We start from the raw sequence: 23,752 nt of genomic DNA, 5'->3' as shown, positions 1-23,752 counted from the left end.
TTTGACTATTTGTTCACGTGGTCACCATTCGTATTTTGATTGCTATTCATACATTTAAGGAGGTGACAATTTTGTCCAGAGGATGTTAGGATCCACATTTGTTGTCCAGTGGGTGGTGGCAGTAGTAAAGTAAAACATACACATTTGAATCAAATTCAAACTTGTTGGAAATAATTATTCCTTCTTTTCGAAGAAAACGGTTGCATTAATCATGTTCACACCACAAACACGGTTTTCAAAATAAGTTATTTAAAAGGCACGGTTATCATATCACCAGTTATGTACAGAGGGCCGTAAGCGTTTACACGATTATCAGAGACCCTACAGCAAGAACACAGGGTGAAAATGAGTCAAAAGACACGTTTTAACATGCACCTTAGAGGCACAGACTACGAGAGACACTTTTTACAACACGTGTTTGCATGCAGCCTCGGTTGTCTTCAGTGTGTTTACACAAACTATTTTACTTTGGGAAGGAAGAGTTTTAAGAAAACGAAATTTGAGTGTACAATCACCAATTCGTGGCAAATAACATTTTGAATACCATATAGATGTGTATTGTTTGATTTTGCAACAGAAGTATGCATTTTCTACAGCAACAAACATTAAAATGGGTAGATATTTCCATCTAGTTTCGCTTCCAATGCTGCAAAGTTCCAGTCAGGGAGACTATCTTTTCTTTGTGTTTGAGTGAGATTTGCCTTAAAGCTGACCAGATTGTATGCGTCCTGTAAAATAGGGAAAGATGCACTACCAGAGGAGGTACTAAATAAATGTGCTCTCTCCCCCCCATAATTTACCATTCGTGTATGGCGAATTGCCAAGTCCCTTGAATATAGTTGATTCAGAGCAATGTTCCGAACCCATCTGAAGTACCTCAGCATGTGACTATGTTGAAGTTACAATTTTGGTAGTTATATTTCTGTAAATGGTTGGAAACTAAACCATTTTATGTACTAACGCTCTGCTGAGAACGGGCGGTATTGTGCCATTTAAAGAATGGGTGCACTACTAAAACATGTTGGTTGTGTGCATTCTAAAGCCTACAAGTCCCACTAAGATGCATCAGTATACTATAACACACAGCCCACTCATGCTTTATACTTACTCAGGCAGGTAAAATGGACTTCATCACCACAGCACTCCATTCCTTGTCCTGAAACTGACAAGTGTCTTTATCCTCTACACACATACAACTTCATACTCGACACAAACATGCATAAAAAGCACACCTATTGGCGGTGCCATTTCCTTTAAAAAGAGATTATCAATTTATTTACCTCAGTAAAAAAAAACTCACTTTCCAGATGGCAGACAACTAACAGATTAAATCAGTCACCAACTCCGTAACTTTAAGACAAAACACGATTAAAAAAATAAGTACAATTTTATGCTAAAGGCAACAGAGTAACCATTAGTTCAGTGCACTCGGTCGTGGATACCGTATTTTCCTTATCCATGATCACTAGTGTCAGAAGACTTTTTAACCATTTTTGTACATTGTAAAGATAACAAAAAAAACACATGACAATTAGTTACCAGCTCAGTAAAGAGACCCAATAAGTCCTTTCCTAAATACTCTCATCCAACATAAATTACTGACATTTTAGGAGGAAATATTTTGCAGCAGGTGATATGCTTTCGCTAGCCACTCTGCCCAACCGAGAACACGGTGTCTGCCCACCTCTGTGGAAGGTGACAAGTGTGTTTAGTGTCTATTTGTTCTCATTTTTATATTTTTGGGTCTTCTCTTACACGATTTTGATAAATCTATGGGCTGGTGCACAGTTATTCAGATGGCCCAAGGGTCAAAGTTGAACCCTCGCAGCAGAAGTATCACTTTTTCATGTTCTTAAGCCGGATATCGCGCTCCAACTCGAACTGCCGGTGGTCCACCCGTTCCAAGAAGGCTTTCCTTTCGATGTACCCTTCTTTCCCCCGGTTGTGAATGGCCAGCTCGTCCCCAATGCCTTCTTTATCTTTGAAAGACTCCCAGTCCAGTTTGGATTTCTCCAGCGTGCTCATCTTTTGCTTTTTGCCGATAAGGCTCCCCAGGACACTGCTCATCCCGCCAGGCCTCTTTAACCCAGGGAGCGCAGCTGGGGAGGCGACGGGAGGAGGGCTCCCCTGCGGCGCCCCCTCGTCTTGCTGCTTCAGGTACGATTTCGCTTCTTTTGACGTGGCTGCAACTTCCTTGGTCACTCTCACTTCTTCACCAGCAAAATCAAACACCTTGGTGATGGTAACCTTGGCAGCATCTTTAGGTTTATCCGAGTGTTGTGTCTCCTGTGGTTTCTGGTCAGTCTTGGGGGTGGCCTGGGTATGCTCCTTTGGCGTGCTGGCTGGCACAGAGGCTTTGGGCTTCTGCCCCACGTCGCTCAGGAAGCTGGCCCACAGATCATCAGCCTTCTTCTTTTGATCATGTTCCGTTTTAGCCACTTTCTCCTGCGAGAAGTCTGGCGCCTCGGCGTCAGGTGGGCTTTGCACATCCTCTGTGCTCTGCAGCTCCAAAGCGAGCCCTCCTTTCTTCCGCTTCCTTGGCTGCAGACCCTTCGCCCTTCTCTTTTTCCCATTTGCAGTTTCGGGAGCTTTTTCAACACCCTCTACGTCCTCTTCGTCCACCAACTCGTTGACATCATCCTCGCTGTACTCTCCTCCCGAGGGCACGTAATCCTCGTCCTCAGAGGAGATGTAATCCTCGGAGTCGTAGTCAGACATGGCTGCACCAGCGGTGCGCACGGGAAGCTCTACGGACGACAACAGAGAACGATGGTCTGGCAGGTATCAGCGCGCGAACCAGCATAGAACTAGAAAGAGGGCGTCACAACGCCCGGTAGTGCAACGACAAATCCCCCCACGCGCCACTTCTGTGGATGTTTTGAACTAAAGGCCCGTACGTAGAGCTAAATAAAGACTTGAGTGGTACCTTTCAGACTCTTGAAAGAATAGAAAGAAAAGTATTCTTGTTTTAATGATTAAACTGCTTAGGTGACGTGAACGTCATCTATATTTAACGAATTAAATATTGTTTGTTCTTAATTCTACACTATTTTGGTTTTAAGGGTTGCTATATTGAGATCGATTAGTATTCTTCTTATTAGACGGGTTGCAGTGCCTATTAGACAAAGCATATGGTACCTATTACAAGATGGCTGCGTAGTTTGCGCTGGACCCAGCGTCCTCGTCCTTCCTCGGTATCCACGGCGCCGGGTGTTGTCTAGTCGCTGCTTACAAACAGCATACTGGGGTTCGGAGGAAACAAGCAGTGGTTGAGCTGATTCAGGTGGGTGACATGCTTTGATTTTTCTTAAAGACTGAAACTTTTACGGGTCTTTATGCTAGTCTTGCGTGTTGGAAATGACCACAGGTGAAGACCACTTTTGCCACAGACTACTTTTTTTTAGAGACACCGCTGACTGTTCCCTAAAAGTAACCTTAAAGGCTGGCTGCCTGCGACTGCCCGCTCAACCCATTTATGTTTTTCGTTTCAGTGCCACTTATTGCATATTCAATAGCAGTTGTCTATCATACTAGCATCCCGGGGTTATATGTTGAAAAGGAATGCTTCTAGCACACTGGAGTATGTGTATAAATGTTTAGGGTGAAGTAAGAAATGGGTCCTAACTGAGGCTCTTTTTGGGCTTCCAAAGACAGACTGGTAGGTTGCCATACTTTTTCTGCGTTCGGTAGCAGCAACCACGGTTGTATGAAAGAGAGATTGTTAATGGTGTCAAGACATGCATGTCACTGTCCAGCCATAGTTGTTAGTAGGCAATCGTTAATATCTGAATACGCGTGTGTGTGTGTGTTGTAGTAGTAGTAGTAGTAGTAGTAAAAGTGTATATACTAACCTTGCGTATTAGAAACTGTTCTCAATCACTAATTGAGTATTGACAGCTGCACAATCCTGAAAGAACAGGCACAACACCACGACAATAACATTAGTAGAATGTTAGGTATAATTGCAAACATATAGCTAACTAATTGATTGTAGTCATAAAACTAGAACATGGATGAGTGCAATCCTCGTGGCAGAATAACAATACTTTCTTACCATTCACTTACACTTAATGTTCATGACCAGAGTCTTCACCATCACTTAAAACAATGCAGGAACTAAACAAAAGTCTATAGCTATATATACATAGCATGCAGTATCGTACTTCACTCTCAGAACGGGGTGCTTAGGCCCTTAAATATGAATGCACAATAGATACAGTCAGTGGACCTTGTAAAGAAAAGAGACAGAATCTTGGTATTCTCAAATTGCATTTAATGAGTCCTGGGAGGAAGCTTTTCTTCTGGGTAAAGGCTTAGTGTGTAGAATACCCACAATTCGCCTATCTGGCTACCTGTTTTGATGGGGTAAGGAGTATACTGCAGTCTGGACCACAACAATGGAGGCAGTGCCACAGGCACAAACGGTCCCCTCAACACTTGATCTTCCCATTTTATGTAAGTGTTTGGGAAATTCCAGAAAATGATAAACAATCTTAAATGTAACACCAGCAAAAATGAAATATTACTTTCTGAATCCACCGCTCCTCTGTGGGAAGGTGGTTTTTGGCCCAGATTGGCTCCTTCTCCGCCTACTCCTAGCTCGGTTATACGTAACCATAGAGTAAAATTAGATAAGAAGTTATGTTTTGTCCCCCAAGTGGAGAGTGTGGTGGAAACGTGCTTTGGCCTTCTCCGTTCCTTAAAAAAACTTTCTATTTTTGCTTTGCTGATACTGCCAGAAGATAGTAATTCATGCTCTCATTACTTCACGCTGTGATTATGCCAATGCCTTACACTGGGGTCTCCGTAGCATACCAACTTAAGAGACTCCAGTTGGTGCAGAACACAGCAGCTCGATTGCTGCTAGGACTCCATAAACACAATCATATTTGTCTGCACCTAAAGGAGTTGCATTGGTTGACGATCTATAAGCGTTTTCACTTCAAAGGTCTAGTACAAGCGCACAGAGCTTTCTACCAGTGTGCCCAAGTTACCTGGCTAATAGAATTGCACACTATCCTCCAACTAGAACTCTGCGATCCTCCGATGCTTTTTTGGCATTAGTACTGAAAACTAAAAGGAAGAAATGAGGCAGATGCTTTTTTTCGACTTGGCCGCCTCGAGCTGGAATTCTCTTCTTTTGGGTCTGGGGACTACAATTATGAAGGTTCTTTCAAACTCCGCCTCAAAACGTGGTTGTTTGCACTTGCTTTCTGAAATGTTATTTCTGATCAGTGGTTACCAATCTGCTAGCGCCGGACACCCTTTTGAGTATCTGTGCGCTCTACAAAAATCCAATAATAATATTAAAGGGGATATACAACAAGTTGTTATGGCTGCATAAAACATAATAAAATGGCTTCTGTATGACCTGATGCATATTACGTCACATAATCGCCTTTCTGACAAGTCAAAATCAACCTGTTGAAAAACCTGGTTTTCAGGAAGTTATCCTTGGTGACTTCAAGAGTGAACGATGCATCGAAAATTTACGATTAAAACATCATGCAGGACTTGGTCACCGGGTAATGGGTTTAGCAATGCAAGAATAGCAGAGCACACAGCTCGAACCACTTGTTCTCCCTGAACTAGAGCCAAAATTACCTTCCTCCAAACCCTCTGTACATCTGATCACCTGTTGGTACCTCTGCATGAAGAGGAAGTTAGGAGCCAAACTTGCATTGTCTCCTGCAATAGGTCGCACATTTGCAAGACTTTGAGCTATTGGCATTGTTAAATGACAATGCCTCTTATTTATGTGTTGGTTTTTAAAACCTGAATAAAAGGTATTCTCATTTACAATGCAAATTGCTCTAACTCCCGCAAATACGAGACCTATTGCATTGCAAATGCTTTTTTTTGTCATCCGACCCTGCATCAAGGATGGACTCGGGTGCGCCAAGACAACGGAATGTGTATCCGTTTATGCGTCAACTTGAAATGTGTGTGCAAAGTGCAGATCAACGGGTAGTCTGATTAAAATCCTTGCACCTCAGCCTTAAATGAGGCGGTTAACTTTTGTTAATATTATTATTACCACTTGTTTTAAGATTAAAGTAAGAAATGTTAGAAAAGAATACATCGTTAGAAAAGAGTATTTATCTTCAAACACACTTCACACTGAACCACATTCTGTGTGCGATGCCCAGATTTGTAACCTTGTACCCAGCAGGGATTTCAGTTTTGTACCTTGTAGTTTTCCTAGCGAGCTGGCACTTTGGAACTGGAGAACTGCTCAGTAAAGTGCTCCAATACCTTCCGGTCAATTCACTCTAGTGGTTGTTGGAGAGTGTGTCCAAAGAGACATTTGCAGCCAAAGAGTTTCTTTCTTTTTTTTATCCATTTCACAGAAGACCAAATTGAGAAAAGAGGGTAAGAGCCCTTTGTTGAAGTCTTGGTTTTTAGCAAGTGAGTGGAGGAGTAAACCCAAAGCATATTCATGTTTAACATAGATGTTCATTCAGAAAATAAACACGCCGTAATTTACATCACGCATGTTTAACCTCCCTATAGGTATCGCTGAGTTGCCCCCTTCTGCCTCCCATGGCCTCTGAAGACCTCCCTGATTGCTATGACTTAAACAAGCCTCTGGTCACAACTGCGCATGAGACCTTCATGCTTCCCGCAGTAAGAGAAACTAATTAAAGAAAATAGTGCTTACAGACTTAAGAAGACATATCGTGTAACAACCAATGTAAAAGGGCCAGTCATCATGGGAGGTCACAAATGAAGACAAGGCGGTACTAAGGCGCGACTAACAAGCCTAATAACGAATCCGAAGACAGCATTTACGAAGAACAATGACACAAGCCAATTACAAATATGGGCGGAGAGTGGGCTGGGCTTCAAGTGCATACTGGCTCCCAGCGCATGCGTTGCCAAGGCTCGACCTAAAAAGGAAGGTTGCTGGTCACATGCCTAATCCCAGGCATGGCATATGTCATCAACACTCTTGAAGACCTTGGCAAAAATGTTTTGACTGTTTTTGCCATTAATAAAGTGCATAGATTACCCAAAAAGATGTCATGGCTCTATTGCAAGAAAGAGCGGCCCCAAATTTCCAAGAAGAGACAGCAGAACTAACAGCTTTACAACCAACTTTCAAGTGTCTTTCTAAAGTGGAGACTGTCAGGGATTGAAAGTAAAGGTAAGGGTAGACCATTCCATACCAGGGCAGCCTGTACATAAAAGGCTCTTCCACTCAGCAAACAAGTTTAAATTTCAGCTGCAATAAAAGGTTAGCTTCTCACAAATGAAGATGTTGGATGAGATAGTAGCGCCGAAAGTTGGACTGCTAATAGGGCCAGTTTAATTGAAGGCTCTATGCACAAAGGAAATGGACTTCAACAGAATCCTTTTAAGTAAAGGCAGCCAGGGTAGTTGGTCCATGGCAGGCAATCAATCAATCAATCAATCATAACACTTGTAAAGCGCACTACTTACCCGCAAGGGTTTCAAGGCGCTGGGGGTGGGGGAAGGGGTGCTGCTACTGCTCGAAGAGCCAGGTCTTGAGAATTCGTGAAGGTCAGCAGGTCTTGGGTATGCCGTAGGTGGGTGGGGAGGGTGTTCCAGGTCTTGGTGGCGAGGTGGTAGAAAGATCTGCTGCCGGAAGTCGTTCTTTGGATGCGGGGGACTGCGGCGAGGCCGGCGGAGCGGAGCTGGCGGGTGGGGGTGTAGAAGCTGAGTCGTCTGTTGAGGTATGCTGGTCCGGTGTCGTGGAGTGCTTTGTGTGAGTGGATGAGGGTTTAAGGTTATCCTCTTGTTGACGGGGAGCCAGTGCAGGTCTCTCATGTGGGGTGTGATGTAGCTGCGGCGGGGGATGTCAAGGATCAGACGTACAGAGGCATTTTAGATGCGTTGCAGCCGTCTCAGGAGTTTGGCTGAAGTTCCTGCGTAGAGGGCGTTTCTGTAGTCCAACCTGCTGCTGACGAGGGCCTGTTTCAGTGGGGATCCACTTGTAGATCCTGCGGAGCATGTGGAGGGTGTTAAAGCAGGAGGAGGAGACAGCGTTGACCTGCTTAGTCATGGAGAGGGTGGAGTTGAGGATGACCCCTGGGTTGCGTGCGTGGTCAGTGGGTTTTGAGGCTGTTCCCAGAGTGGTCGGCCACCAGGAGTCGTCCCAGGCCGAAGGGGTGGATCCAAGGATGAGAACCTCCATCTTGTCCGAGTTCAGCTTCAGTCAGCTGTCCCTCATCCGTTCGGCGACGGCCTTCATTCCTTCGTGGAGGTTGGTTTTGGCGGTGTGAGGGTCTTTGGTGAGGGAGAGGATCAGCTGGGTGTCATTGGCGTAGGAGATGATGTTGAGGTCGTGTTGTCTGGCGACGTGGGCGAGAGGTGCCATGTAGATTTTGAGTCCCCAAGTAATGGCGAGGGAGCTAAAGAGAGTATTATACACAAGATCCGCAAGAGAGCAAAACAATAGGACGCTAGCTGGTTAACATGAGTGGTAAGAGACCGATCACTGTCAAAGTGATCACCAATGTTTCGTACTGCAGATGATGAGGAAGAAGGAAATTCCAACTGTGAGGGCCAGAAATCATATGGAAGCGTACATGGTATTGAAGTCCTGGAGTAGCTGAGTACATCCGGGTAGTCCACATCAAACTTTAGGGCATTCACAGATAGCCAAATTGTGATTTTTACCTATACAGAAATGAAATTGGTGGAAAGGGTCAAGATTGATTGATCCATCAAGATGATAAGCTGTGTATCATCTGCATAATTCATAAAGTCGAACCTATGACCATGAATCAGCTTGGTGAGTGGCCTGGCATAAACATGAAAGAGGGTAGGGTTTAGGTAGGAGCCTGAGGGACCCCCCTGGTCGATAGGCCATACTCTGATTGGAATGAAGGGAGGTGGATTGCTTGGTCCCGATTGCAAATATAGGATCTGCACTATTCTTCAGCTGTATCTCTGACCCTCCCTCCTCCAGGCTAGAGATCAAGATCGTACGAGACGTGGTGTCAAAGGCAGGCAACAGTTCAAGTAGTACAAAAGCATAAAAGTTACCCTCATCGGCTGCCATTCGAAGATCATCTTGCTTCCAATCCTGCATTACTGAAACATTAATCTCCACCTGTACTATATTTTACATGCTGTCAGTCTATACATAGTGTCTTCCACAGACTTAGCTTCCTTTTACCATAACCTCATATTATTCTTTTAAAATAAGATTAACTCAATTGTGCCTGACATTGCATCAACAGCCCTTCCTCCTGTAGAATCTTCTTTCACTAAGCTGTTGCAACACTTCAGTGATGTATCCTACTGCATCCAAATGTCATGCCCAGGATCTTGTCCTTATTCTAAAAGCTTTGTCTTACTACCATGAGCTGCAGTGATAAAGTTTTCATGTCATGGGAACTCTAATGGAAATCTGTTCATTGCTGGGTGCTTGCTTCTAAATGGGGTCCTTTTTTAGGTCTCGCTGGTGTTAGCAGCGCGAAGCGCTGATCCAGCGAAAGACCTATTGTTGTGGGTTTGCTGGGAATGTAGGACAGGGGATGAGCACGCGCTTTCCCCCTGAGATTTCATTGCCTGTACGAGCACGTCCAGGCCGGCGCCGTGCACATCCCCTGTCCCACATTCAGAGCAAGTCAGGCTTTCGAAATCGCCCGCACACGCACACAGAGACACACACACACACACACACACAGCTACACCCACACACGCGCACCACTCCCCCCACTCACCGGGCTTTTACATCGCGTCACGGGATGTTCTGGGAGTTGGAGGCCCTTCCTCGCTTGCACCGTTATGGCTTGCCTGCTCTCTCCCGGGAACCGCAGCAGTTCCGGAATCCCAACATTCTTCTGGTTTGTATTTCCATTTCAAACACTGCGTACAACGTCGACCCCCAGACGGGCCACGCATGTCAGTCATGGGCCGGACTGAGAACCAGGAACGTGGGAAACGCCGACATTACAACAAAGAGGGTCTAGCTGTTACACGTGGAAATAAAAACCAGCCACCAGATCCATAAACAGGCAGAACACAGCTAGCCACAGGATCTCCGTGACAGAATCTGACCACCAGAAGACAGAACTGTTCGGACTCAGATCTGAATGCTGCCGGCGCGAACCAATACAAACACCCTCCTCTCCAAAACCGCGGACAGAAACACTTGCCCGCTACAAAACGGGGATGGCACACACCGAACAGCGGAAGGACTGCTTGGAAGGAAACACATGCAGACTCGACAGCCAACCAATACTTCGGATTTGCAATTCAATAGGCATGGCTGTCGCCGGCGCTCCAATCCTAGGTCACCTTAGACATAACTCCTTTCAAACAACTACCAGAGTATGTTCAGCATGATGATTGGTTGCGATACGACCCGGAAGATTTGAAATGTAGCCCAAATGACATCCGTTGAAATATCAACAATTACCAGCGGGCTATGTATGAGCTGAATTCAGGCGACAGACTTGGATTCCCAAATCGTAATCAGATCAAATGCTGGGCTAATCCGAGAAAGAAGGCATTTGTTCAGATATCGCATGGATCTTTGCAGTTTCCATATTTCAGTGTTTACCAGCGTTTCTATTCAGATTCTGCATGTGTTTCTACGGGGCTGTCGATGAACTAGATAGAACTGTATGTTTGTCCAGTCCTCTTTCCTCTGCTATGCTGCCGCTGCAGGCAAGCGTACCGAGGATGAGTTTTTAAAAATTTTTTAGCAGCCAAAAATATCAGAACTATGTTACCACAACACAATGATTTGAATTAGGAAATTAAGGAATTATGATAGCTGTGTGGCTTACCATCTTGAACCATGTGTATGCTGACTCCAGAGAGGGGCGTGCTCTGCATGTCACATTATAGAAGACAGCCATTGAAGAGTCATGTGTTTGGCACTTCATTCTTACGTGGAGGGGAGCCTTCCAAAAAAAACCAAGGGATTGGATGGGGATTGAAATTCAATTATTCCGTCACACAGGAGACCTCCAAGGAGAGGTCAATGATCGAATGGGTATTTCCACTTTACTCTTTGTCTTCTTTGATTCCCACTGCAGAGGGGATAAAGCTCAGGCTTGCATCTCCCCGGTACTGGGTTTTTATCAAAGCCTCAGTCTGCCCAATTATTCATGTCTGCCCAATCGTACATATGTGTATAAGTGTGCCCTGTGTACACGGGTGGTTGGATGAATATTGATCTGTTTACAGAGATGTCTACTGATCTGTTTCATGGCCGCTTGCATGCATCAGTCTTTTGTCTTTTATCCTGCGTACATTCGTGCCTTTGTATGATGAGCGGTGTGCATGTAAGTTGCGTGTCTGCACAGTACAGTAGCCAAACCTTTTGACTTTGCCAGGGTTTCTTTATGGACTGGAGGCCAGATTGCTAATTCGGTCAACACTGCTAATGGGTGGAAGGTGCTCTGGGAGGGATGACAATCAGTAAAGGGCCATGATGACCAGCGTGCATGGGGGTAAGGGTGCTCTACTGACAGCCAGTGTGATCTGTGTCTGGCAGAAGGGGAGATGATGGCACTCTGCAGTGTCACGTGTTCATTCCGTCTGCACGAGCAGCCGCACAGTAAGTTACTGTTCTTGTCTCACGTCTTACGGCTAGGTATCTTGACACCCCCCCCCCCTCCTCTCCAGCATAGTGTGACGTCATTTCAATTCGATTTCGTATCAGCTAGTTTGCTGCTTCCCTTTCTTCCATGCATGTCTTTTGTGGCCTTTGTACAGACTGACCTGTGATCTTTTTGCCTCCCTACAGCGGGTTGAGAGGAAGGGAGCTCTATTGCTCTATTGTTGACAAATGAAAACTTATGTAGCGCCTAGTGCCATCCTTGTGATGTGTCTAAGCTCCTACCGTATTATTAAATGATGAGAACAGGTTGCAAACATCTTTTTGAGGGAGTGGGGCTGATTGAGTCGACAAGATGCTGTTTTATGACTGAAAGTTCTAGAAAGTGTTTTAGCAGCCGTAGCCCACATCAATCCTTTAACAAGCATTTGCAATGCAATAGGTCTCTCATTTACGCGAGTTTAAGCTATTGGGATTGTAAATGACAATCCCTTTTATTTATGTTTTGGTTTTAAAACATAAATAAAAGGCATTGTCATTTACAATGCCAATACCTTAAACTCGCGTAAATGCGAGACCTATTGCATTGCAAATGCTTGTTATTTTTCCATTCTTTCGACAGTGCTTTCAAACTTATTTCTGCGTATGGGTTAAGATGTATGGCATTCCGGAAAATATTGTGTTGATCGGTATGGCTCTATAAACCACCCACAAGTCCTTAAAAAAGCTGTCAAATGGTAGGGTGGGTCTGCAGGGGAGCGGCACTCAAAGAAAAAAGTGAGCGGAAAAAGGAAAGAGCTTTGTGATTGTGGATTTCTAAAACAATTAGTTTCCCAATTGTAAGTGATTGTGAGCAATGGTGGGTTAGTCACATTAAACGTCTGACCGGCAGGAGGTAGAGAGCAAATGTGGTTAATATTCCTGTATATAGTATTGATTGCCGGGCTGTGATCATTGTCTTTTGATGTTGTTCTTGGATTGTAGTCGTGTGCTCACCAGTGCACCAAAGCCGCTGTAGAGGTAGTATGCATGCCTGTTGATTCTCCATTATTGCAATCAATTTACTCCTAAGCCATGCTCCATGGTTGCTAGAGGAATGTTTTTTATTAATTAGCTAGTGGGCACGTTTTTACCTGGATCTGTGCCCTTGCTTTTCTCCAACCTGCGGAGTTTTGGTACAGTCTGTAGTTAGCAAATCAAGGCGTTCTTCACACTACATAAATTCATTTAAAAAAATATTTCTTTTTATTATCGTTTATCGACATAAAATATACAGTACAGAGGAATCTAGTACATTCTTACTTAGCGAAGACAATAATTAACATCTTTGCAACAGTACACTGTAAGGACATCTTACGGGGTAGGGGAATCGTTCTGGTCAATGCTACGTGGTGGAATGCAAATATTCCTGCGGTAGGAGTTCCACAGGCTCCGTATTTGGGACCAATTATTAGGGCTGTGTAAACAGTTTTCTCTCTATGCATGCAGCAGTCTAAGTCTGCTTTCCAGGCCTCTACTTTAGGCGGTTGTGCTGCTCTCCACAATTGTGCAATATTCCTCTTTGCCAACATTAATACCAATGTAACCCACTGTGTGTGGTAACTATTTAGATCTGTAGGTGCTCATATATTCAAGAGGCCTCTACCTGCTTCTGGGCAGAGGACTAACATGAGCACGTCACTCAGTATATTGTGTATTTTTCGCCAATAGGATTGTATGTATTTGCATTCCCATGTTATGTGTATGAATGTGGCTTCTTGGCCGCATCTTCGCCTACAATCTCCTCCCTCAGCCTTACCCATGTGTACCAGACCCCGTAATATACACTCTATGGAGAATTTTAAGTTGAACTAACCTGAGTCTAGCTGAGATTGCCACCACTCTTGGGGAAGATACCACTTCCTGCCACTCTTCGTCATCTAGTTCGATGTCATCCCTTACCCTTTTCTCTTGTAGTGGCTGGAGGGGGTCTGCCAAATTGTTGATCAATTTCTTATAAGTTAACAATATGGCTTTCTCAGGCAGGTGGCCATCTACTAATCTATCCTCCAATGGAGAGGATTCCAGGGGGAGGAGCCTTTAGGGAGGTGTGATTGTAATGCGTGATGGATCTGTGTGTATTAAAAGCGCTCTGAGTCAGCTAACTCATGCTGCTGCTGTAAAGAGGCAAATATCTTCTCTTCGCCCTTCTCTCACATATCCTTAATTTCTGATCTCCCAATGAGTTCCCACCTATCGAATCCCTTCAACTGCCATAGATTACCCCGCTTTTCGGAGTCCCATAAGGGGTTTGCCAATGTGAGTTGTTGTCCCCATCCTCGGGTTTTAGTGGCGGTACACCATATGTGAACTGAGTGTTTAGTTGGGCCTGTCAGTGGGTATCGGTTGGGTTTTGAATAGAGTGCCCTATTGTAATACATACATTTATATTTACATTCCCTCCCGCTTTCCATATCTAAACCCGTAATGCAAGCAGTGCTTTTAGCAGGTGGTATTGTGCTGAGAATTCCATGCAGTATTACAGGATCCAGGAATTCGGCTGTGCGATAACAATACACCACCATTATAACCTTTTTGGCCAAAAATGGATGACTGGGCAGCTTCAAATGGGCGCCAAAGTCAGCTGCATTCCACTAAAAGATGCACATTCCTTACCCTACTGACAGCCCATTTTGGTTTATTTATAACTGATTTCCTGTATCCTTTTTAGGTCTAGTCTAGCGTAGGCTGCGCTTGCGCAGTCTCTCTGGCGAGATTTTATGTTTTCTAGTACGGAGGTAAACGAGCCAGGTCTTCTCCATTGGCTGGCTTCCTAAACGGCGGCCAACCATTGGAGAAGAGCTTTGTCTGTCACTTTAAGCCCCGTCCGTTTCGGATTGAGGGGTGTGTTTTTTCCTGTCCTTTCTCTCTATGACGTCTTCAGGAAAAAACACGCCCCCCAGAAAAGGACGGGGCTTGTTTTAACTTCTCATTATGACCATTCATCCCGCGCTCGTTTGCCCCGCTCCTCTCTCGTGAGCTTGTTTGCCCTGTACTTTCCCTTCGGTATCTAAATCGCAAAATAGTGTACCAAAGTCAGCAGATACAAAAAATGCACACTCGTGAGATTTTTGTATTAAATAGTAGCGTGTGATATACTTTATACCTGATTAAAAAAACACACAATCTGATTCTGGATAAAACCTCAGAATGGCACCGTCACCGGACCTTACGTGTACAGTTCAAATTGAAATAAACATTGTCTAAAATGGCGGCACTGCTTTCCCCTCCCGTAGTGATTCTGCTGTTCAGCAATGACAAATGGGGTTTCCAGGGCCTGATTCACACACTCCTTTCTCGGCACAGAGCTCCTCCTCCTCTTATTCTTGATCACGCCCCTTTCATCCTGCCATGTGTACCCCCACGGTCACCATGGACGGCTGCGAGCAGCCCCCACCGGGTTTAGAGACCTCAAGCCCACCGCCGCCTTGCAGTCTCCCGATGACGCTGAGTTGGATCTCGTCTGGATCAACCTGCTACTCAACAATGGGTTCAAGGAATCGGACTAGCTGTTCATGAAATAAAGGTAAGGGCGAGGAGGTGGTAAAATCCCAAGAGAGGGGTGCCAGGCTGCTGCTAGGGCCCACTGCCCGGGTTGAAGATCCCTATTCAGGCGAGAGCTGTTGGCCCCACTGTTACATACCCCGGACGTATCTGTTGGTCTGTTGTCCACTTCACTTAGCGAATACTCCCAGTTAACCTTCAGATTGCCTGTGCTGTCACTTCCAGTGGGAAGCATTAAAGCGAGAATCTGGCGACGCAAACACAACCCGCTACCTATGCTCCGAGTGTCTCCGCAGCCAGTGCTACGTGATGTGTACTTGTTTTGCACGGTCATTCCCTCATGTGTTGTCATTGTCTTCCGTGTCTTGCCAGTTCGCCCACATATCGCCCGTAAGGACCTTGCCCCTGACAGCTCTTTCGCTTGCTTTATTCCCCAGAACCTGATCGATGTAAGTGATACCGCCAGCGTTGTCATTCTCGCGTATTTATTGCACCCTTTTGTTTCAAGAACGAAATATAGAAATGTTTCGCCCATTAAGGATCTAGATTTAAAGGCACCTTTTAAACGTTACTGAAAAGGAGAACCTTGCAACCTGTTCTCCTTAAAACATAAATTGCTTCTGGCCCTTCACAGAAGAGACTTTAGCTGCCGAAGCACTTGCTTTTGGCTCAGAAAATACGTATTTATACAGCTGCTCCTTTAGCTGGCTGGCTTCCAAACAGTGGAATACCTTGCCTCGGGCAAGAAAGCTCTGAATTGATCTTTCAAAGGAGGCTTAAAATTTGGTTATTTTGATTGACTTAAAACTATATTGAGCTTGCCTCATAGGTGTTGCCGGAGTATGACGTTTTAGCACGGGGACACTGGCTGAAGTAACCAGGTGCTGTGTAACAACTTTATTATTATTCGTTCCTTTGTGTAAAAAAGAATTCAAAATTCACCAAAATTACTTTTTCTTCTGAACGAGTACATCATCTAAACAGTGTACGAGATATTTGATGTGGTAAGTGTTTGTGTTTCCTTCTAGGCTGATATCCGCTTGCAACCCGAATAACTGTAGTTTCGTTCAGTGACCGGTTTCAATGCATTGCCAGTATAAACAGACAGCTACACTTGTCTTGTAGTTGATTTAAAAAGGTATTTCACTTACCATGTTTGTGTAAATAGAGTTCAGATTTTACTAAACATGTACATTTTGCTACACTACATTTCTCACTTTTTTCTTGCTTTGGGTATTAGGCTATGTACATACAGGTTTGTACCATTTTTATGGTCCCATAGCACTTTTGGAACCTAGATCTGTACTGTTCTGGGATTCTTGTTTCTTCGTAGCTCCTACTGCCCACCAGTGCTCTTATGTGCTCTGTGCTCTCCGCTCCCCAGTTCCGTCAAGGGTAGCTCCGGTGCCCATCCGAGGCCCCGCAAACAAAGTGAAGCTACACCGCCGCCGCTCTCGTAAAGCTTCTGCGGCAGTTTCTCCATGGCAGCACGTGCCACAAGTTATCACGCACCTCACTCCCACGCAGCTTTCTAATGTGGTACAAGAGAGATGGTCAGAGCACAGGTCCGTGATTGTTAGATTTGAGAATTTCCTATTGACAACTGTACATTTTAAAATATTAACAAGCATTGGAAATGCAATAGGTCTCGCATTAGAAAAGTTGGAGCCATTGGTCTTGTAAATGACAAATATTTTATTTATATGTTGGTTTTTAAAATAGCTAAATGGATAGCTTTGTCATTTACTATGCCAATAGTTATAACTTTCTCGAATGTGACACCTATAGCATTTGGAATGCAACATGTTTTGTATTTACTTGACTTAGATGGCAGCTCTGGTCGTTAGGCCACATCTCTAGAGAGCACGAGAGTGCAGCAGGGCAGAGAAGCAAAGAGAGGGAGCAGAGAGTGCAGCAAGGAAGAGAAGCACGGAGAGGGAGCCCAAGAGTGAATCAAGGGTGAGATGCACGGACAGGGAGCCTGAGAGTGCAGCAGGGGACAGAAGCATGGAGAGGGAGACAGAGTGTATCAGGGGCGAGAAGTATGGACAGGGAGCCCAAGAGCGAAGCAAGAGAGAGAAGCAGGAGAGGGAGTCTGAGATTATAGAAAGGGAGAGAGTTGAGTATAGAAAGGGAGAAGATGAGTTTGGGAGAGAGGCATGAGAGGTGGAAGGCAGAGCAATGGAGATAGACCTGGGAAAGGAGTAACCATGGGGGAGATGAAGATGAGAACAACAGTGGTGTTGACTAATGCCGAAATGGTATAAATGATGCTGTGTTAGTGCTCATTGACAATCGTGTGTACCTTGAGGAGAGATGGGAGAGGGGAGGGGAGAGAAGGGAGAGTGAGGAAAGAGGGGAGAAAGGGAGGAGAGTGTGGAGAGAGAGGAGAGAGGGTAGAGGAGAGAGAAGGAAGAGTGTGGAGAGAGATGGGAGATGGTAGAGGGGAGGGGAGAGTGAGGAGAGGGGGAAGAGAGAGAGGAGAGAGAGGAGACAGGAGAGAGGAGAGTTGTGAGAGGGGAGAGTGGTGAGAGGGTGGAGAATGGTGAGAGGGAGGAGAGTGGTGAGAGGGAGGGTAGAGTGGGGATAGAGGGGGAGGGAAAAGTGATGGGAGAGTGAGGAGTGAGGGGAAAAAGAGAAGGGAGGGGAGAGTGATGGTGAGAGGGGAGAGTGGTGAGAGTGCACACTGGTGAGGTGGGATGAGAGAAGATAGTTGGTATAGGGGAGAGTGGTGAGAGGAGAGTGGTGAGAGGGGAGAGTGGTGAGAGGGTAGAGTGGTGAGAGGGATGAGAGGGCAGAGTGGTGAGAGGGCAGAGTGGTGAGGAGAGGGGAGAGTGGAGAGTGTTGAGGAGAGGGGAGAGTGGTGAGGAGAGGGGAGAGTGGTGGTGAGATGAGAGTGGTGGTGAGAGGGGAGAGTGGTGGTGAGAGGGGAGAGCGGTGGGGAGAGTGGTGAGGAGAGTGGTGTGAAGGGGGAGAGTGGTGAGGGGGGAGGAGAGAGTCAGGCCTGGAGAGAGCGAGGAGAGGGGTGAGTGAGGAGAGGGGAGAGAGGCGAGAGAGGGGTGAGTGAGGAGAGAGAGAGGAGTCGGAGAGGGAGTGTAGTGGTGAGTGGTGAGAGGGGAGATGGGAGATGGGGGAGAGGGGTGGGTGAGGAGAGGGGTGAGTGAGGAGAGGGGAGAGAGGAGTGAGTGAGGAGAGAGTGGGATTTGAGAGAGGGAGGGGAGAGTGGTGAGAGGGGAGAGGGGAGAAAGGGGAGAGAATGAGGGGTGAGTGAGAAGAGAGGGGGGAGGGGAGGTTGAGGAGAGAGGGAAGATGGGAGGGGGAGAGTTATTTTTCACTTTTCAAAAAGCGTTTAAAAAAAATCTCTCAACCTTTTTTTATTTGCACCTTTCTAACCAGTCCTTGGTTCGAGGGCAGCTAAGGTATGCACTTCCTGGAGACAAGCATATGATTTATGAGGTATTTGTGCTTGACTTGATAGCCATGTTATTGTGTCTTTTATCAGTTGCTGGAAACTTCCCTGTTATGGAGCCCCCATGTTTGTCCGGCATGAAAGTGAGTTTAACCATCTTCCCAGCCCCTTGCCAAAGCCTTCCCGGTGTAAGCTCCACATAGGCAGCGTAGAATTTTCTTTGTGCCTACATATTTAATGCCCGTGCAACAAACAAGAAACTTTAAAAAGCAAGTGGGAAGGGGAGCTGCGATGCGCAGCGAGGCAGTTGGGTTCCCGGAAGAGACACAGCTAGGAGGGTGAAGGGCACAAATCCACTCCTGCACTGGCGAGAGCTGTGAGAAAATGCGCGGCTGCCATTTGAAAAGATAAAACACAGCAGGCACCCGGTTGATGAAAGGAAACATGCTGTGTGCTGGGCAACAGATGGCTGACAATTTGATGCTGTGCACGCTCAAGCGCATTGACCTCCAGCAGATGGCACTCTTGTATTTGTTTTGAAATGTTATCAAACATCTTGCTCTACTTTTCTTATTCCTGGTATCACAAGAGCCAAAGGTGAAAGTTACATTATGCTAATTATTTGGGTTGGCGGAGTAGGTGGGGCTTTGGGCAGTAGGTGTGGTAAATGCTGAAGTAATTGATAGCTGTGCTGCAAAATGTCCCTAGAATATTTTTTCAGATGTTGGCTTCTATGATATAGGCGAAACAAATTGCATTTACCAGTGCTTGTTTCGAACATCATGATTTGACGCCTAGTTTAATAAGGTATAACGTTTCACCCGCATACATAAAAAAGTAAAAATTGTAATATACCTACGCTGCTGTATTAGCTAGCTAAATATGCCCCGCCTATGCTTGGCAGAGTTTCAGTTTCCTTTGGGAACATATGCCATCTGGCCTGCCAGAACGTAAAGTGCCGTTCTAGTCTTTGGACGTACGTTTTATAACGTCACGGTATTGACCCGCCCTAAAGGGCTTACACTGCAGACCGGAAGTTACAATTGTAAACAATCGTTGAGACTTAGGTTGGTGCAGTTGGTGGTTGTGCTGTGTCCGCCATGTTAGCCCTGAAAGACTCGGCCGATTCGGACAGTTGCCCCACTGCGCTGGGAGCGGAGGAGGGTGTGGAGGTGCCCTTCACTCCTCCCGGAACCTCCACGCAAAGCTCTCTACGGACCCTGCGGCCAATAACCGTGCTCGATCCCACCATGAAGGCTCGTGTGTACGTGTATTACTACCTGCAAATGCGCACCTTTTAGCACATTAAATTAAAAGCACGTTTAGGCGCTATCGTGAGAGGGACGTAAGCTATGAAGAGCCTGAGATGTGCAGGCGCAGAAGAGGGAAGGGTGGAGATGACCTGCTGGTACTACAAGGTCTGCTGAACCGAGAAGTGTGAAACCTGTGGGCGTGGCATGACATACTGATGGTAAAGCTAGGGAGGTTATGCTGTGGGCGAACGATCAACTGATGTGTAGTCTACTGTGTGGGAGAGGTGACTTATAAGACAAGACGGAGGGAAGAGAGAGAAGGGGAGGGGGAGGAGAAATGCGACACGGCGGGCAGGGGAGGGGGCGGAGCGGGGAGAGGGAACAGACGGAGGGAAGGCAGATAAGGGGAGGGGGGAGGAGAAATGCGACACAGCGGGCAGGGGAGGGGGCGGAGCGGGGGCCTGGAGTGCGGCTGAGGGAACTGATGTGCACGCGCTTTTAAGCTCAATGCGCATGCGCATTGAGCTTAAAAGTCACGGGCACTGCAAGGAATCGCCACGATTCCTTGCAAGTCAGTTAAAGAGTGGTTAAGCCCCCATAGTCTCGCAAGCTCGATGCGCATGCGCATCGACAGGCGAGACCTAAAAACTGGAATTACAAGTTAAACAAAAATGCTCCAATGCAACTAATTAAACAGTAAGACACCTCACGAAAATGAATCAATTTGATTGTAATATTCTACTTTAAAGCCTGACTGTTCTGAGAAGCTCATAACTTGAGGCAGAAGATGTAGCAATGGAAATGCAGACAAGGCCTGTGTTCCTCTGCAGGCAAAATGCATCTTCTCCGCAGAATCTCCAGTGCAGTATCACCCGGCGGTGAGCGAACGCCGTGACTCTAACAGCTTCTTGCTCAGCAGCTCTGCTCATTTCGCCACATCCTGCTGCGTTAAGGAGATTGCCTACTGCCATATTGCTTATGGCGCGGGGATAATAACTAATTTGCACAGAATCACTGGGCAGTGAGCAAACGTCGTAACTAGATCCAAAACTATTGTAAACATATATAGGCTAATTTTTTAGTCTTATCTATACCACAAACTATTGTGCGCCCTGAATTAGGTCCTAAAAGCAGCGTGTTGTGGTTTGTGTGTGTGGCTCTGTGTGTGTGTGTGGCTGTGTGTATGGCTCTGTGTGTGTGTGGCTCTGTGTGTGTGTGTGGCTCTGTGTGTGTGGCTCTGTGTGTGTGTGTGGCTCTGTGTGTGTGTGTGGCTCTCTGTGTGTGTGGGTGCAAATGCAATAGGTCACGCATTTGCGAGAGATTGAGCTATTGGGATTGTAAATGACAATGCCATTTATTTATCTGTTTTCAAAACCAACACATAAATAAAAAGTTTGTCATTTACAATGCCAATAGCTCTGACTTTTCCGAAGGCGAGACCGTTGCATTGTAAATGCTTGTTTATCTTTTACATCTCATTTATCTACAAATGTGATTGCCTCTTCTTAACTTTCCACTCTTCTACGCACTAAAAGTCCCTTAAAGTAAGTCCTTGAACATAGCTTAAACACATGGGCAAATCCAACAGCTCTGGCTAAACACTTCTAAAGGCGAAAGCAATTGGCTACACCAATAATTGTTTCTTCCCACCACCTTCTTTCTTAACCCTTATGCTTTGGTTCCTGACAATTCCTCCTTATCTTTTATTCCTGCCCCGGGCATCATTTTTTCCAGATCAAGTCACAGATGAATCACAATGTAGACTACTATCGGCAACTCAAGGTTCTTCCTTAGTTTTTTTGTTCACATAATAAATATGTACATTTTTCCTCTTCCTCGTTGACTTTAATTTTCTATAATGCAACTTATAATTTTATAGGAATTGCTGTAATTGTGCACATTTGTTAATCATAAAAGCTAGGAGAAAAAAAGATTTTGCTAGCCGAATTTAGAAACAGATTTATTACTGTGTGCAGATTATTAGTATTTCTGTCATGCTTGATTTACAAATTATACGTAACAGGAACTATACCCCAAGGATGTTTGTGAATGTAATATATGCATATTCAATACTAGCAATCCTGCCAAATTTCAGTTTAAAGACTTAACCTAACTCCGTCTGCAATCTCTTAGATTTTTATTTGAAAAAGTAAAATAATTTTTCCGAGTCATACCAACAGTGATGATGATAGACAGTGCATTTTGATCCCGCAGATGTCTGTGTCAAAATAAACAGAGAAAGTGCTCTGGCAGGGAGCCATTGTGACTGGTTTCAACATTACACTAAAAAAACAATGATTTTTAATGCAGTAATTCTCGCATTACTGTAAGTTTGAGCTTTTGGCGTTGCATTATTATTTGAGACGCAAATAGCTCAAACGTTTAGTACTGCAAGCATTTATGTGTTACGTGGCCGACATGGTTCAAGCAATTAGATAGGTGGTGGAGGGAGGGGTTAAGCTGCAAAGTGGAAGGAGGTTGGGAGATGGAGGACGGAACAGGCGCCCGTAGAAAACAGCGATGTGCCGACAAAAATGCACAACAGGCTTGGCGTGCCGTACTTTATAAAAATAATAATGAAAATAAAAGATTTTGACGAGCCGTCAGGCAACAAAGTGCTTACAATAATACAATGCTCTGTATGGTGTTTGCTTTAGTCTCCCGAACAGCTAGTGAACGGAAGCTGTACTTAAAGAATCCTGCAAATAACTAGTTAAGCACAGGCAGAAGGAGCACAATCTTACCATATATACACGCAGAGGAATCAGGCAGCTCGAAGTGGACCAAGGAAGGAAAGCAGCAGTGTCTGGGCAGCATCAAAGATAAACCAAGCGTACAGGCAGCAACAGGAGGCAGATATAAGTCTCTTACAGCATAGAAAGCTGCATCATGTTCAGCTCAGGAGTCCACTCTCAGAAGCCAAAGTCTGCCCCTTCACCCTCTTTCTGAAGCCCTCAATTCAATTCATAAAGCTTTATTCGGAACATTTAAAAAACATGTCCATAAAAGCACATACAGTTACGGATACAAACATTTCATTAAACATTACACATTTCATTAAAGAAAACACATGATACATAATATCCAGAGGGGGATGGAATAAATATTTAAAATATTTAAAAACACATACTTTTCCTGGCGCTGATAGCTTTAAGCAAAAATGTGGCAGTAAAAAAGCAAATGTCCGGATGGTTCAAATTAAAAAAGCAGTCTCATAGCGTCCGTAGTTGTTCTCACTCCAAATCTATTTAACATTGGCTTTAGGTAGAATTTCCGTAATTCCCTGTACAGTTCGCATGTTAATAAAAAGTGCTTAGTGCTTTGTTCCGTTTTGTTATCACATTCATAGGGGCCAATAGGGCGCATTTTAATGTTAGGGCACGCAACGAGATAATGTACTATTCCCATCCTCATTCTAGTTAGTACAAACTGGTGCGAAACTCTAGTTACCTGTGACAAATACGGATGAAATCCAATAAAATCATTCATGCTATTGTACAGTACACATGTGGATAATTTAGAATCCTCCAAAAAATGCCTTTCATTGCAATAATTCAAGAAAAGTTTTTTCATATTTGATTTAGAGATATCCGAGACACTGTAAGGATCATTAATCACATTGGTCCCAAAAATCTTTTGGGAACATTCAATAATGTATTTGATCCAAGGGATCTTTAAGTGCTGGTCTAATGAGACAGTCCTCAATAATTGCTCTATTCAATGAGGTACCGTCACTGAGCCAAATGGAGCGCCACAATAATAGGGGTCTTAACATAATCATATCACTGAGGGCTTGAATCCCTGTTTCCTTATGAACCAAGGAGTTGGAGGTAGACTTGGGTAAACACAGGAGCCTTTTCAGGAAGATATTCTCCTCTACCTGAAGACTCCTCGCTGGTGACACACCCCAAACACCAGCCCCATAAAGGGCCGCAGAAAGACATCTGGATTGATAGATTTTTAACATATCTTTAATACGTCTATTCCCCAGCTTCTTGGCAAATA

The 23,752-nt window shown here is 45.0% G+C and overlaps 2 protein-coding genes across 3 annotated transcripts in view; one reads left to right on the top strand and one right to left on the bottom strand.

The window, feature by feature from the left end:
- Nucleotides 1–235: 235 nt before the first annotated feature.
- On the bottom strand, nt 236–2,849 carry CFDP1 (chromatin remodeling protein CFDP1). The gene has a single exon (XM_086937242.1). It carries the CDS (start codon nt 2,716–2,718, stop codon nt 1,837–1,839), a length of 882 nt encoding a protein of 293 aa, XP_086793368.1. The 5' UTR covers nt 2,719–2,849; the 3' UTR covers nt 236–1,836.
- Nucleotides 2,850–3,207: 358 nt separating this feature from the next.
- Nucleotides 3,208–23,752, top strand: part of LRRC57 (leucine rich repeat containing 57) — a 134,671-nt gene continuing 114,126 nt past the window's right edge. The window contains exon 1 of one of the 2 annotated variants that reach the window (XM_086937240.1): nt 3,208–3,283. The gene's annotated coding sequence lies outside the window, so the exon portion shown is untranslated. The remainder of the gene's footprint in view (nt 3,284–23,752) is intronic. The other variant, XM_086937241.1, reaches the window with a different exon arrangement.

This window comes from Lissotriton vulgaris, chromosome 9 (assembly GCF_964263255.1).
Source record: "Lissotriton vulgaris chromosome 9, aLisVul1.2, whole genome shotgun sequence".
Classification (NCBI taxonomy): Eukaryota; Metazoa; Chordata; class Amphibia; order Caudata; family Salamandridae; genus Lissotriton; species Lissotriton vulgaris.
Note: the sequence above shows the minus strand (reverse complement) of the source record. Positions and strands in the feature narration are given on the sequence as shown.